Raw genomic sequence first — 12,083 nt, 5'->3', positions numbered from 1 at the left:
CTCTTCCGCCCGACGTCATTCGTGCCCACGTGCACAACGACTTCAGGTTGATCGCCTTCCCTCGCTAGGATTTTCTGAAGCCGGTCTGTGATGTGTTGAACCCTGGCACCAGGGAGGCAACAGACCATCCTCAAGTCCCTCCTGCTGCCACAGAATCTTCTATCCGTCCCTCGGACTATGGAGTCACCGACCACTACGGCTCTTCCAGACTTCGGTCTCCCCTGTCGTGTATCCTTGCCAACAGGTCCGCCACTCGGACTGGAAACGTCTTCTGCCCCGACAGTTCCCAAGAGGGTATACCTATTTGCAATAGGCACAGCCACCGGGGTCTCCTGTAGTCCACGTCCACTCCTCCCTGAAACAGTCTCCCACCTTCGCTCGACCTGGACCCTTGGCGTGACAGCCTCACAATAGGTCCTGTCGAGGAAACTCTCGCATTCCCGGATGGCCCTGAGGTCATCCAACTGCCTCTCCAACTCCACCACACGTCCCTTCAGGAGCTGCACCTGGACACAGTTCTTGCAGGTGTAGCTCCCAGAAGCTCCCGCGACGTCCCTGTCTTCCCACATCCTGCAGGAAACACACCGCACCAACTTTTCCGCCATCACCTTGTGCCTATAACCAGCTCTGGCTTAAAACAATGGTATCCTCCTCACCTCAGCCTCCTCGCCGAAGACTCGCACTTTTCTCACTGGGCACTTCCCTCACTGGGCACTTCCCTCACTGGGCACTTCCCTCACTGGGCACTTCCCTCACTGGGCACTTCCCTCACTGGGCACTTCCCTCACTGGGCACTTCCCTCACTGGGCACTTCCCTCACTGGGCACTTCCCTCACTGGGCTGCACCTGAACAGGGCTGCACCCTTTTGTGAGCCTTGCTTATATCACCAATTTAAATTGCCTGATTGTCCAATTTACCTGACTTCTCACTTAAACTGCCTGTTGAACTGTGATTAGCACTTACTTTACTGCTCAGCCAACGGGCGTCCTTGCTCTGCTCCCGGACTTTTCAAATTGACTACTACTTCCTTTTGGCGCTCTTTTTAAACTGCCTGTTCAACTGTGATTAGCACTTACTTTACTGCTCAGCCAACGGGCGTCCTTGCTCTGCTCCCGGACTTTTCAAATTGACTACTACTTCCTTTTGGCGCTCTTTTTAAACTGCCTGTTCAACTGTGATTAGCACTTACTTTACTGCTCAGCCAACGGGCGTCCTTGCTCTGCTCCCGGACTTTTCAAATTGACTACTACTTCCTTTTGGCGCTCTTTTTAAACTGCCTGTTCAACTGTGATTAGCACTTACTTTACTGCTCAGCCAACGGGCGTCCTTGCTCTGCTCCCGGACTTTTCAAATTGACTACTACTTCCTTTTGGCGCTCTTTTTAAACTGCCTGTTCAACTGTGATTAGCACTTACTTTACTGCTCAGCCAACGGGCGTCCTTGCTCTGCTCCCGGACTTTTCAAATTGACTTTGTTCTTGAGTCAAATACTTCCTTCTAAATCCTTGAGTTTTTGCCCCTTCTGCCATTGGGAAGAGTTTCTCTTCATCTGCATAGAACAGAGAACAGTAAACACAGACTGTTCGGCCCACGATGTCCATGCCGAACATGATGCCAAATCAGACTTATCCCATCTTCCTGCACGTGTTCCATATCCTTCCATTCCCTGCACATTATGTGCCTGTCCAAAAGTTTCTTAAACACCTTGATCATATCTGCTTCCACCACCACCCCGGCAATGTGTTCCGGGTACCCACCACCCTGGGTATAGAACATGCCCTGCTCATCTCCATTGAACTTATCTCCTATGACCTTAAAACCCTTTAGTCTTTAACCCATTGAGTTATTCCAGCATTTTATGTGTATCTATTGAGAATAGAAGTTGGGAGGTCATGTTGCAGTTATATAAGACATTAGTGAGGCCACATTTAGAGTATTGTATTCTGTTTTGGTCACTATGTTATAGCAAAGATGTTGTCAAGCTGGAAAGGATGCAGAGAAGATTTACGAAGGTGTTGCCAGGACACGAGAGCTTGAGTTATAGGGAGAGGTTTGGCAGAAGAGTTATAGGGAGAGGTTGGGCAGAGGTTGGACTGCCTTACAGCGCCAGTGACCCGGGTTCGATCCTGACTATGGGTGCTGTCTGTATGGAGTTTGTGCATTCTCCCTGTGACCGTGTGGGTTTTCTCTGGGTGCTCCGGTTTCCTCCCACATTCCAAAGATGTGCAGGTTTGTAGGTTAATTGGCTTCTGTAAATTGTAAATTGTCCCTAGTGTGTAGGATAGTGCTAGTGTTCACTGGTCAACGTGCTTGGTGGGCCGAAGAGCCTGTTTCCACACTGTATCTCTAAGGTCCAAAGTGTAAAGAATTTCCTAGCTCAAGACATCTAACCCTAAAATATCGACACAAGGAACTGCAGAACCCTTCTTATCCCACGTGCCTGTATCCACCTATATCTTGCCCGGCTTTGTTCCCCCCTCCCCCCCCCCCCCCCCCCCCCAAACCATCTCTTTTTCAGCTTTATCTCCCCCCACCGCAATCAGTTTGAAGAAGGGTCCTCATCTGAAATGCCGCTTAACCACGTCCTCCAGGGATGCTGCCTGATCCACTGAGTTATTCCAGCTCTTTGTGTTCTAATCTAACCTTAATGCTAATCAAAGGAACCACAGCTAATGCGGCCAAGGGCTTGGCAGAAGCTTTGTTTTGCTCTGGTTGTGGCATTGTGGAATATAATGGAATCACTGCATATCAAGAAATTGTAAAGGGAAATAGTTTAGTTTATTGTTATTGTCATGTGTATCGTGGTACAGTGAAAAGTTTTTTTGTTGCTTGCTAGCCATTCAGTGGAAAGACTAGACATGATTACAATCAAGCCATCCACAGTGAACGGATACAGGATAAAGGGAATAACGTTGAGTGCAAGATAAAGTTTGATTAAAGATAGTTCAATGGGCCCCAGTGAGGTAGATGTTAGAAACGAGGATCTGCAGATAGACACAAAATGCTAGAGCAACTCAACGTGTCAGGCAGCATTTGCGATGAAAAGGAATAGGTGATGCTTCAGCTCGAGATTCCTCCCCAGACTTGCTGGTTTATACCAAAGATAGACAAAGTGCTGGAGTAACTCCAGCATCTCCAGAGAAAAATGATGGGTGACATTCCAGGTCGGGACCCTTCTTCAGATTCATGAATACTCAGATGGTAGGTCAGGACCACTCTAGCTGATGATAGGAAAGTTCAGTTGCCTGATAGCAGCTGTGAGGAAACTGTCCCAATGTTTGATCCAACAATTTTTATTTGTAGGTAATGTTATTTTCTTTCTTGTTGATTGATAGCATGCAAGACGGTGCTTGTGAGCATGCCGTTCCCCTCTCTCAGATGCTGAAGGAGGCTTACTCGTCTGGACAAGTCCCGTTGGACACTTACTGCGACAGCATGATGTCGGAGTCTTCGTCGCACGACATGTACTTTGACTCTCTCTCGGACTTGCACGAAGACAGCCTGGCCGGCAGCCCTGTCCTGGATCTCTCGGCCTTCCTCAACCAGGAGGAGATGAGTAATAGCCTGGACCTGGCCCGGGTGGCCATCGCTGAGAGCTCATTGGAAGATGCCAAGGAGCCGGAGCTGGAGGACATCTCCCGCTACCTCCGCCTCCGCCCTCCCATCGGGTTGCCGGAGCGTCCATGTGGCCTCTCCTCCCCCGGGATCGTCGGACGGCCAGAGCCCTCCAGCCAGAATGCCAAGGTGGACGTTACCGGGATGTCCCACAGCCCGCGGAAGACCGGCACACCAAAACCCCCCAGCTGTGAGGTCTTCCTGAGAGAATCGGACTCGCACTGGGAAACTTCCTCCCACAAGCCGGATCCCACCTGCAATTCCGAGGCCAGGGAGGCACCCATCATCCAAAGCCAGAATCCTCCTAAGAATGAGTTCTGCACCAAAGCAGTGTCCTTCATTGAGGAGCTATCGTCCATCTTCAGGACCGTCCGTCCTCGCCACTCGTCCCAGCAGAAGAACAAGACCAACGAGGGGGACAGCTCGTCCCCGGACAGCGGCTACCTGTCGCCAAAGAGCCACGGTAAAACCGCTGGGGAAACAGGAACTGCGGGGTCCAGTCTGCGTCCAGTGCTTGACTCGCAGTCTGGCGCCAAGAGCTGCTCGGCGGAGCAAGAACATTATGCCGAGGACAAGATGGCAGAAGATCTGCCCGGCACTGCTGGTTCAGCCCCCAGGTTTACCCAGAAGTTGAGGAGTCAGGAGGTCACTGAAGGAAGCACGGTGCGACTGGAGTGTAGAGCCTTGGGGAACCCTCAGCCTCTGGTCAGGTAAGTGTGGGCTCCCACCTGCCTCCCTCTATTGCTCACTAAACCATTGGTCTAGATCCTGCTGCAAATATTGTTGGATTTATGAGGATGTTAGTTGGACTCGGGGACCTGAACAATAGGGAGAGGTTGAACAGGCTCGGACTTTATTCCTTAAGGCGCAGGAAGGTGAGGAGTGATCATTTAGAGGTGGATAAAATCATGAAAGGAATAGATTGGGTAAATGCATAGTCTTTTGCCCAGACTAGGGGAATTGAGAACCAGAGGACATAGGTTTAAGGTGAGGGGGGTACGATTTATTAGGAACCTGAGGGGCAACTTTCTTACAGAAAAGGTGGTGGATGTATGGAACGAACTATTGGCCACCCATGCGAAGTAGTTGAGGCAGGTACTAACACAATGTTTAAAAAATATTTGCACAAGTACATGGATAGGATGTTTAGAGGGATATGGGCCAAACACAGGAACTAGTGTAGATGTGGCATGTTGGTTAGCGTGGGCAAGTTGGGCCAAAGAGCCTGTTTACACACCATAACTATGTTGGTGGGGCACACTATTATTAACATGTAATTCTCAGGAGATGTAGCGGTGAGGTACGAGATATGGTCAATGTTTGGTTAATGTATTTCCCTCACTTACCAAATAACATCTCAATTATTCCCTTTCTGATAGTCAAGAATCAAGAGTGATTAATTAGATTCATACAGCACAAAAACGGGTCCTTCGGCCCAAATCATCCATGCTGAAAAGGTGCAACGATGACGTAGTGGCAGAGTTGCTGCCTTACAACACCAGAGTCACAGGTTTGATCCTAACTAAGGGTGCCGTCTGTTTGGAGTTTGTAAGTTCTCCCTGAATGGGTTGTCCCTGGCTACTCTCGTCCCCTCCCACATTCCAAAGTTGAACAGGTTTATAGGTTAATTGGCTTCTGTAAATTGTTCCTCATGTGTAGGATAGAACCAGTGTACACGGATTGTTGGTCCTCGGACTCGGTGGGCCAATGGGCCTGTTTCCATGCTGTATCTCGTAACTAAACTAGAGCAAGGCTCCCCATCTAAGCCAGTTACATGTGCTTGTGTTTGGCCCATATCCCCTTAATCTTATCCATGTTACTGTCGAAGTGTCTTTCAGAGTGTTTAATTATAATATCCGACAACAGAACAATGAAATTCTTACTTGTTGCAGCTTAACAGGCCCGCAAACACAATGCACAGAAATATATAATTATAAAAATTCCAGTTGCTGGAGAATTTAGCAACACACATAGGGCACTAGGGACAATAAAAATGTATACCAAAGCCAATTAACCTACGAAGCTGGATGTGTTTCGAGTGTGGGACAAAACCGGAGAACATGGAGAGAACCCACGCGGTCATGGTGAGAATGTACTAACTCTGTACAGACAGCGCCCGTAGTCAAGATTGAATTCAGGTCTCTGGTGCTGTGAGACAGCAACTTGAATGCTGCATCACTATGCCGCCCTTTGTTTGAAGGAGAATGTTCCTGTAATGCCATTCCAACAAGACATTAGCCCTTAGTGTACGTGCACATGGGAATTGAACTTTGAACCTGGTTTTCTGGCTAATTTCTCATGCAGAATAAACATCAGAATAACTTTTACTGCTTTGTTTGAAGGACACATGCCAGATGGTGGATAATAAAAAGCAGACAGAGGTGTGGTCCACCACTGATTCTTGGAACAAAGACATGCAGCTTTGTAAAGCAGGAAACAGTGCTTCATATACCGTGAAGTGTCTGTTGACAAATTTAGTTTGCCTTTTATCACATCAAGAATAACACCACCTTCCTCCTCCACATCAAGATGAGATAGCTTTCTAGGACTTTGGTTAGGCGTGGTCACCCAAATACAGGAAAGATGGGGAGGCTTTGGAAAGGGTGCAGAGGAGGTTCATCAGAATGCTGCCTGGATAAGAAGGTATTAGCTGCAAGGACAGGTTGGACAGAATTGGATTGTTTTCTCTGGAATGCCAGAGGTTGAGGGGAAACCTGATGAAGTATATAAAATTATAGGAGGCGGAGATAATATAGACATAGGGTGGAACTATCAAAGACTAAAGGATATGGCTTTAAGGTGAGGGGACCAAACTTTAAAGGAGGTGTGAGGGGCAAGTTCTTTCACACAGAGGTTTATGGGTTCCTGGACCGCACTGCCAGGAGTGATGGTGGAGGCAGGTATAATAGTGGTATTTAAGAGACTTTTGGATAGGCACATGGATGTGCAGGGAATGGAGGGGTATGGATAATGCGCAGGCAGATAAGATTCATTTATTAATGTTCAAAATGATCAAAACATTGGGAAAAGGATTTTAAGATGAGAAAATGATTAGTTATTAGCAAATAACGATCTGTTGGAGGAATTCGGTGGGTCGAGCAGCATCTTAGTTTAGTTTAGAAATACAGCACGGAAACAGGCCCTTCGGCCCAGCGAGTCCGTGCTGACCAGCGATCACCCCGTACACCAGCACTATCCTACATACTAGGGACAATTTTCAATTCTTACCGAAGTCAATTAATCTAAAGAACTTGTATGTCTTTGGAGTGTGGGAGGAAACCAGAGCACCTGGAGAAAATCCATGCTGGTCATGGGTAGAACGTACAAACTCTGTACAGCCCCCGTAGTCAGAATCAAACCTGGGTCTCTGGCGCTGTAAGGCAGCAACTCTATCGCTGTGCCACGGTGCCACCCCGTCTGTGGGGGCTGTAGATTAGGGAGGTGGGTGACTCAGTGACATGGGCTGTTGTCTGGAGGTCCAGGGGCAAGCGGAAGCTGGGAGCAAGGCTTTATAAGTTCCCTGACCCTTTTACAGAGGATAGTTGGGGAAACATCCCTGGAGATTCAATCATTGTATCAGGCAGCTGTTAAAATTTGAGGAACAAGCCAATATACATGAATGTTATACGTTTAGAAATCTTTTCAAGACTTTCTGCCAAGATCTTTGCATCTGCTGATGATTTAATATTTTCCCTACAACATGTGCTTCACTATACTCTATGTATGTAAAACTTTATTGCCGATGTGCTTCCCTTCCTGTTCCTTGGTTCCCAATGCTTGCTTTTAACTCGCACACTTCCAATTTTAAACTCCAAATTGCTTCTTATTACGTCATAAAAAGGGACGGCACGGCGGTGGAGTTGCTGCCTCACAGTGCCAGAGACCCAGGTTCGATCCTGACTACGGGTGTCATTTGTAAGGAGTTTGTACCTTCTCCCTGTGACGCATGGGTTCTTTCCACATTCCAAAGACATGCAGACGTGTAAGTCAATTGGTTTCTGTAAAATTGCCCCTAGTATGGGACAATGTGGATAGTGGGATAGTATAGAACTAGTGTATGGGTGATTGCTGGATGGCATGGACTCAGTGGGCCGAATGGACCTGTTTCCATGCTATCTCTAAACTAAACAAAACTACTGAAGTCCCGCCTTTTTTTCCCCCTCCCTTTCCTGTAGCTCACCTGGATGTGTACCTATTTCTCCCATATTCACCACTGCCCCTTTACCCTTCTACCTACATTCCTTCCTCTAACTTCATGGTTCACACCCCTTCTTTCTTTATCTCATGCCCAATCTTTTGTCATTTCATCTTTGGCCTTTGTGCAACTATCTGCCAGTCCAAAAGAAGACACAAAGTGCTGGAGTAATTCAGCAGGTCAGGCAGCAGTTCTGGAGAACATGGATAGGAGATGTTTCCAACTCTGTCAATCCAATTGCCCCTCCCCTGAATCCACCTATCACTTGTCAGGCTTTGTTCCACCCCCGCCTCTCTTCCAGCTGTATCTCCCTTACTAGAATCAGTATGAAGAAGGGTCCCGACCCAAAACGTCACCTATTTATGTCCTCCAAAGATGTTGCCTGACCCATTGAGTTACTCCAACGCTTTGTCTTTTTCTGGAATCTTTCTCTTTCCGATTCTCTTTCCTGAAGGACTGTTCCAACAATTCCATGAGCAGAAGATAGATGCAAAATACTGGTAGCTACCGTAGTCGTCCTACCAGTTCCACTGGTCGCATCCTTGCATCCCTCTTGTTATCACTCTTTCCCCAGCCAACAATGGGCCATTGTGGGCTCCACCCTTCTTGAAGTCATCTGTTGCTGACACTGATTTGTTCTGCCCTTTTATAGCCCCCAGTTCATTTCCCCCCTCCCCACCTCTACTTTGGCTGAAGAAGGGTCACGACCCGAAACATCACCTATTCCCTTTCTCCAGAGATGCTGCCTGACCACTGAGTTACTCCAGCAGTTTGTGTCTATCTTCAGTATAAACCAGCATCTGCAGTTCCTTAACACAATCTCATGATCAGAATCAACAACCCTATATAAATAAAAATGTATTATGGTTCCACAGACTGAGACTAGCTTTTAAAAGATATTTTATTCAAATTTACTTTTCCATCACTATGGTAGGATTTAAGCTCATGCTATTGGGTCATTTGTGCAGGCTTCTAGATACTGGTATCGTAACGTAACCCCCCCCCCCCCCCTCCCTCCCCCCACTGCCAGACCCTAGGTGTTTCTTCTTGGGATGCCCTGAGCAAGTGGATTGAGCAATCTTGGTTCTAAAGGTTTCTCAATGAGTATGAAATGCACAGTGCCTGCCAACACTCTGATACCACCTGGCATTGCTGCCCGTACATGGAGTGAACACCAAAGCAATCGTGAGCTGTGTGCACGTCTTATCACCTTCTGATAAAGAGAGTTTCCTCTCCGCTCTCTCATCTGCCTATTCTACAGGACATGAATAATCTGGATTCCAGCCTGAAAATTGATTACAGAATACCCATTTCTCCCCTACCTCCCATATCCCCTCCTTTTTCTTGACAATTCTCACCTCTTCTATCCCTATCTCACACATTTTCATCTCTAGTCTTTGTCCGCCCATCTGTCTATCAACCCCCCTCCCCTCTCCTCACCTGTATCCATCAATCGCTCTCTCGGCTTTGTCTTTCAGCTTCCTTCCACCAACCCCCCCCCACCCTCAACACAATCGGTCTGAAAAAGGATCCGAACATGAAAATTCCCCTTTTAAACTTTACTTTAGGCAGTGGTGCAGCGCTGGAGTGTCCATGCTGTATGTCACTCTCAGGATTGGGTGAGAGTGGAGGCAAGGTGTACCAGCTACTGTCTTGTGTTGAGGGAGGAGAGAGGATCAGCTACTCCTAGTTCCAATTCTTTAAAGACAATGATGAATACCAGTGAGAGGAAAACTCAGCTCACACTCCTGAAATATTAATGTTCCTTCCATTTGCCTTTTAGTTTAATTTAGTTTTTTGTTGTCACCGAGGTACAGTGAAAAGCTTTTGTTTGCGTGCTATCCACTCAAAGAAAAGACTGTACAAGATTACAATCAAGCATTTAGTGCAAAGTCTGGCTGTTGTGGTGGATTTAAGTCAGGTGTCGGTCTCAATGTCTGAGATCATCGCGATTCCACATGAAGGACCGCCTCTTTGCACAGCGGGGTTGGAATTTTAGATTAAGTTCATGTTCATAAATTCTACGAGCAAAATTAGGAGTGGAGGGGTAGTGCGGGGAATTTTCGTTTAGTTTCGTTCAGAGATACAACCTGATAACAGGCCCTTCGGCCCACCAATTACATGCTGACCAATGAACACCCATACGCTTGTTCTACCCTACATGACGCTTAGCTGGATCGGGGGTGCTCCAGTACTTCCAGCATTTGTGGGTTGTGCAAAGGAATTTCACTGTGCTGGCATATGTGCCAGTAAAAAAACATTAAACCTTTGAAAAAACCACTTAACACGCTGGGGACAATTTACAAAAGCTAATTTATGCACAAACCCACAAGTCTTTGGAATGTGGGAGGTAACCAACACGGTCACAGGGAGAACGTACAAACTCCGTCCAGACAGCACCCATTGTCAGGATCGAACCTGGATCTCAGGCACAGTAAGGCAGCAATTCTACCGCTGCGCCACTATGTGGAACTAGAACTGAGAAAAATAAAGATCAAACCGGGGCAGAAACAGCAGTTTGATGTATCTAGTATGGTGTGAGTGGTCCCTGATTAGGTTATCTGATTTCCCAAGGCAGAGTGAAATGTAGATGAAGTCGCAGAGTGGGGTGGACAACGGGGGTTGGGGGGGTGAAGAGGTTGGTTTGCCTCATTGACTTGCTATACAATGCAGGTTGTTGTTGCACTGGGCTGAACAGATCCTATAGCCTACAGTCTGAAAAACAAATCTCGGAATATAATCTGTTCGGAAGTCACAAGTCAACGTGCACGACGCATGCTTTCACAGTGACTCTCGGAGAGTAGGCTTGAACTATCTGCCTGTCAAAAGAGATGGTGTTGAGTTGCATCTTGCTGGTTTTAAATAGGCAGGTAACAACTCCTATTAAACAAAAATGTCTTTACCACCTGTCTGCATGGCTCACTCACCCAGCACTAGATCAGACAACATGGCAAAGGGTCAACAATTTGCTTTCTCAACTGACAGGTCCTGCTGCTCTGAATCAAAGTGTTTTGTGTTCTAATCGCACTCCTGAGACTTTGGCTCAGATATGAGAGGTTACTGTCCTTTGGCTTAAGTGTCCCCACCTGACCCGTCAGTAGCACACACAAAGTATTCCTTACAAGACCACAAGAAATTGCAGAGAATTGTGGATGCAGCCCAGACCATCACACAAACCAGCCTCCCTTCCATTGACTCCGTCTACACTTCATGCTGCCTCGGCAAGGCCTCCAGTATAATCAAGGACCAGTCTCACCCTGGTCACTCCCTCTCATCCCCTCTCCCATCAGGCAAAAGGAATAGAAGTTTGAAAACGCACACCTCCAGTTTCAGGGACAGTTTCTTTCCAGCTGGTATGAGGTAACTGAACCATCCTAACACCAACTGGTGAGCAGTCCTGACCTACCATCTACCTCATTGGAGACCCTTGAACTGTCTTTAATTGGACTTTACTGAACTTTATCCTGCACTAAACATTATTTCCTTTTGTCCTGTATCTGTACACTGTGGACGGTTTGACTTTAGACTTTAGATATACAGCACCGAAACAGGCCCTACGGTCCACCGAGTCCATGCCTACCAGTGATCACCACGTCCACTAGCCTACACACACTAGGGGTAATTTTATAATGAGCAAAGTCAATTAACCTACAAACCTGCACGTGTTTGGAGTGTGGGAGGAAACCTGAGCACCCGGAGAAAACCCACACGGTCACAGGGAGAACGTACAAATTCTGTACAGACAGCGCCCGTAGTCAGGATTGAACCCAGGTCTCTAGCACTGTAGGGCAGCAACTCTACCACTGTGCCACCCGTGATTGTAATCTTGTTTTGTCTTTTCACTGACTGGATAGCTTGCAACGATAAAGCTTTTCACTGTACGTCAGTACACGTGGACAGTAATAAATTAAACCAAAAGAAAGTAAAATAGGAATCCAATATTAATCTCTCTGAATCATCACAATAAAATGAGAAAGGCATGTCATAAAGTCATGCGGCACAGAAGCAGACACTTTGCCCCATGCCTACAAGGTACCAAAGCTAGTCCCATTTACCTGAAAATGGCCCATATCATTCTGAACCTTTCCTGTCCATATCTTTTTTAAATGTTGAGAAAAACACTATGTACTGGAGCTATATGTATGGAGTTTGCATGTTCTTCCTGTGGCCATGTAGGTTTCCTACCGGTGCTCCGGTTTATTCTCATCCCATAGCCTTGCAGCTTTTCAGGTTAATTGGCAGCTGTAAAATTTTACTCAGGGTGTAGGGAGTG

General features: G+C 47.1%; 1 protein-coding gene across 1 annotated transcript in view; it reads left to right on the top strand.

Moving 5' to 3' along the window:
• Nucleotides 1-3,336: 3,336 nt before the first annotated feature.
• Nucleotides 3,337-12,083, top strand: part of palld (palladin, cytoskeletal associated protein) — a 203,553-nt gene continuing 194,806 nt past the window's right edge. The window contains exon 1 of the mRNA XM_078394859.1: nt 3,337-4,325. Within this exon, the coding sequence (XP_078250985.1) occupies nt 3,337-4,325 (989 nt within the window). The remainder of the gene's footprint in view (nt 4,326-12,083) is intronic.

The sequence above is a fragment of the Rhinoraja longicauda genome, chromosome 3 (assembly GCF_053455715.1).
Source record: "Rhinoraja longicauda isolate Sanriku21f chromosome 3, sRhiLon1.1, whole genome shotgun sequence".
In the NCBI taxonomy this organism is placed as follows: domain Eukaryota; kingdom Metazoa; phylum Chordata; class Chondrichthyes; order Rajiformes; family Arhynchobatidae; genus Rhinoraja; species Rhinoraja longicauda.
Note: the sequence above shows the minus strand (reverse complement) of the source record. Positions and strands in the feature narration are given on the sequence as shown.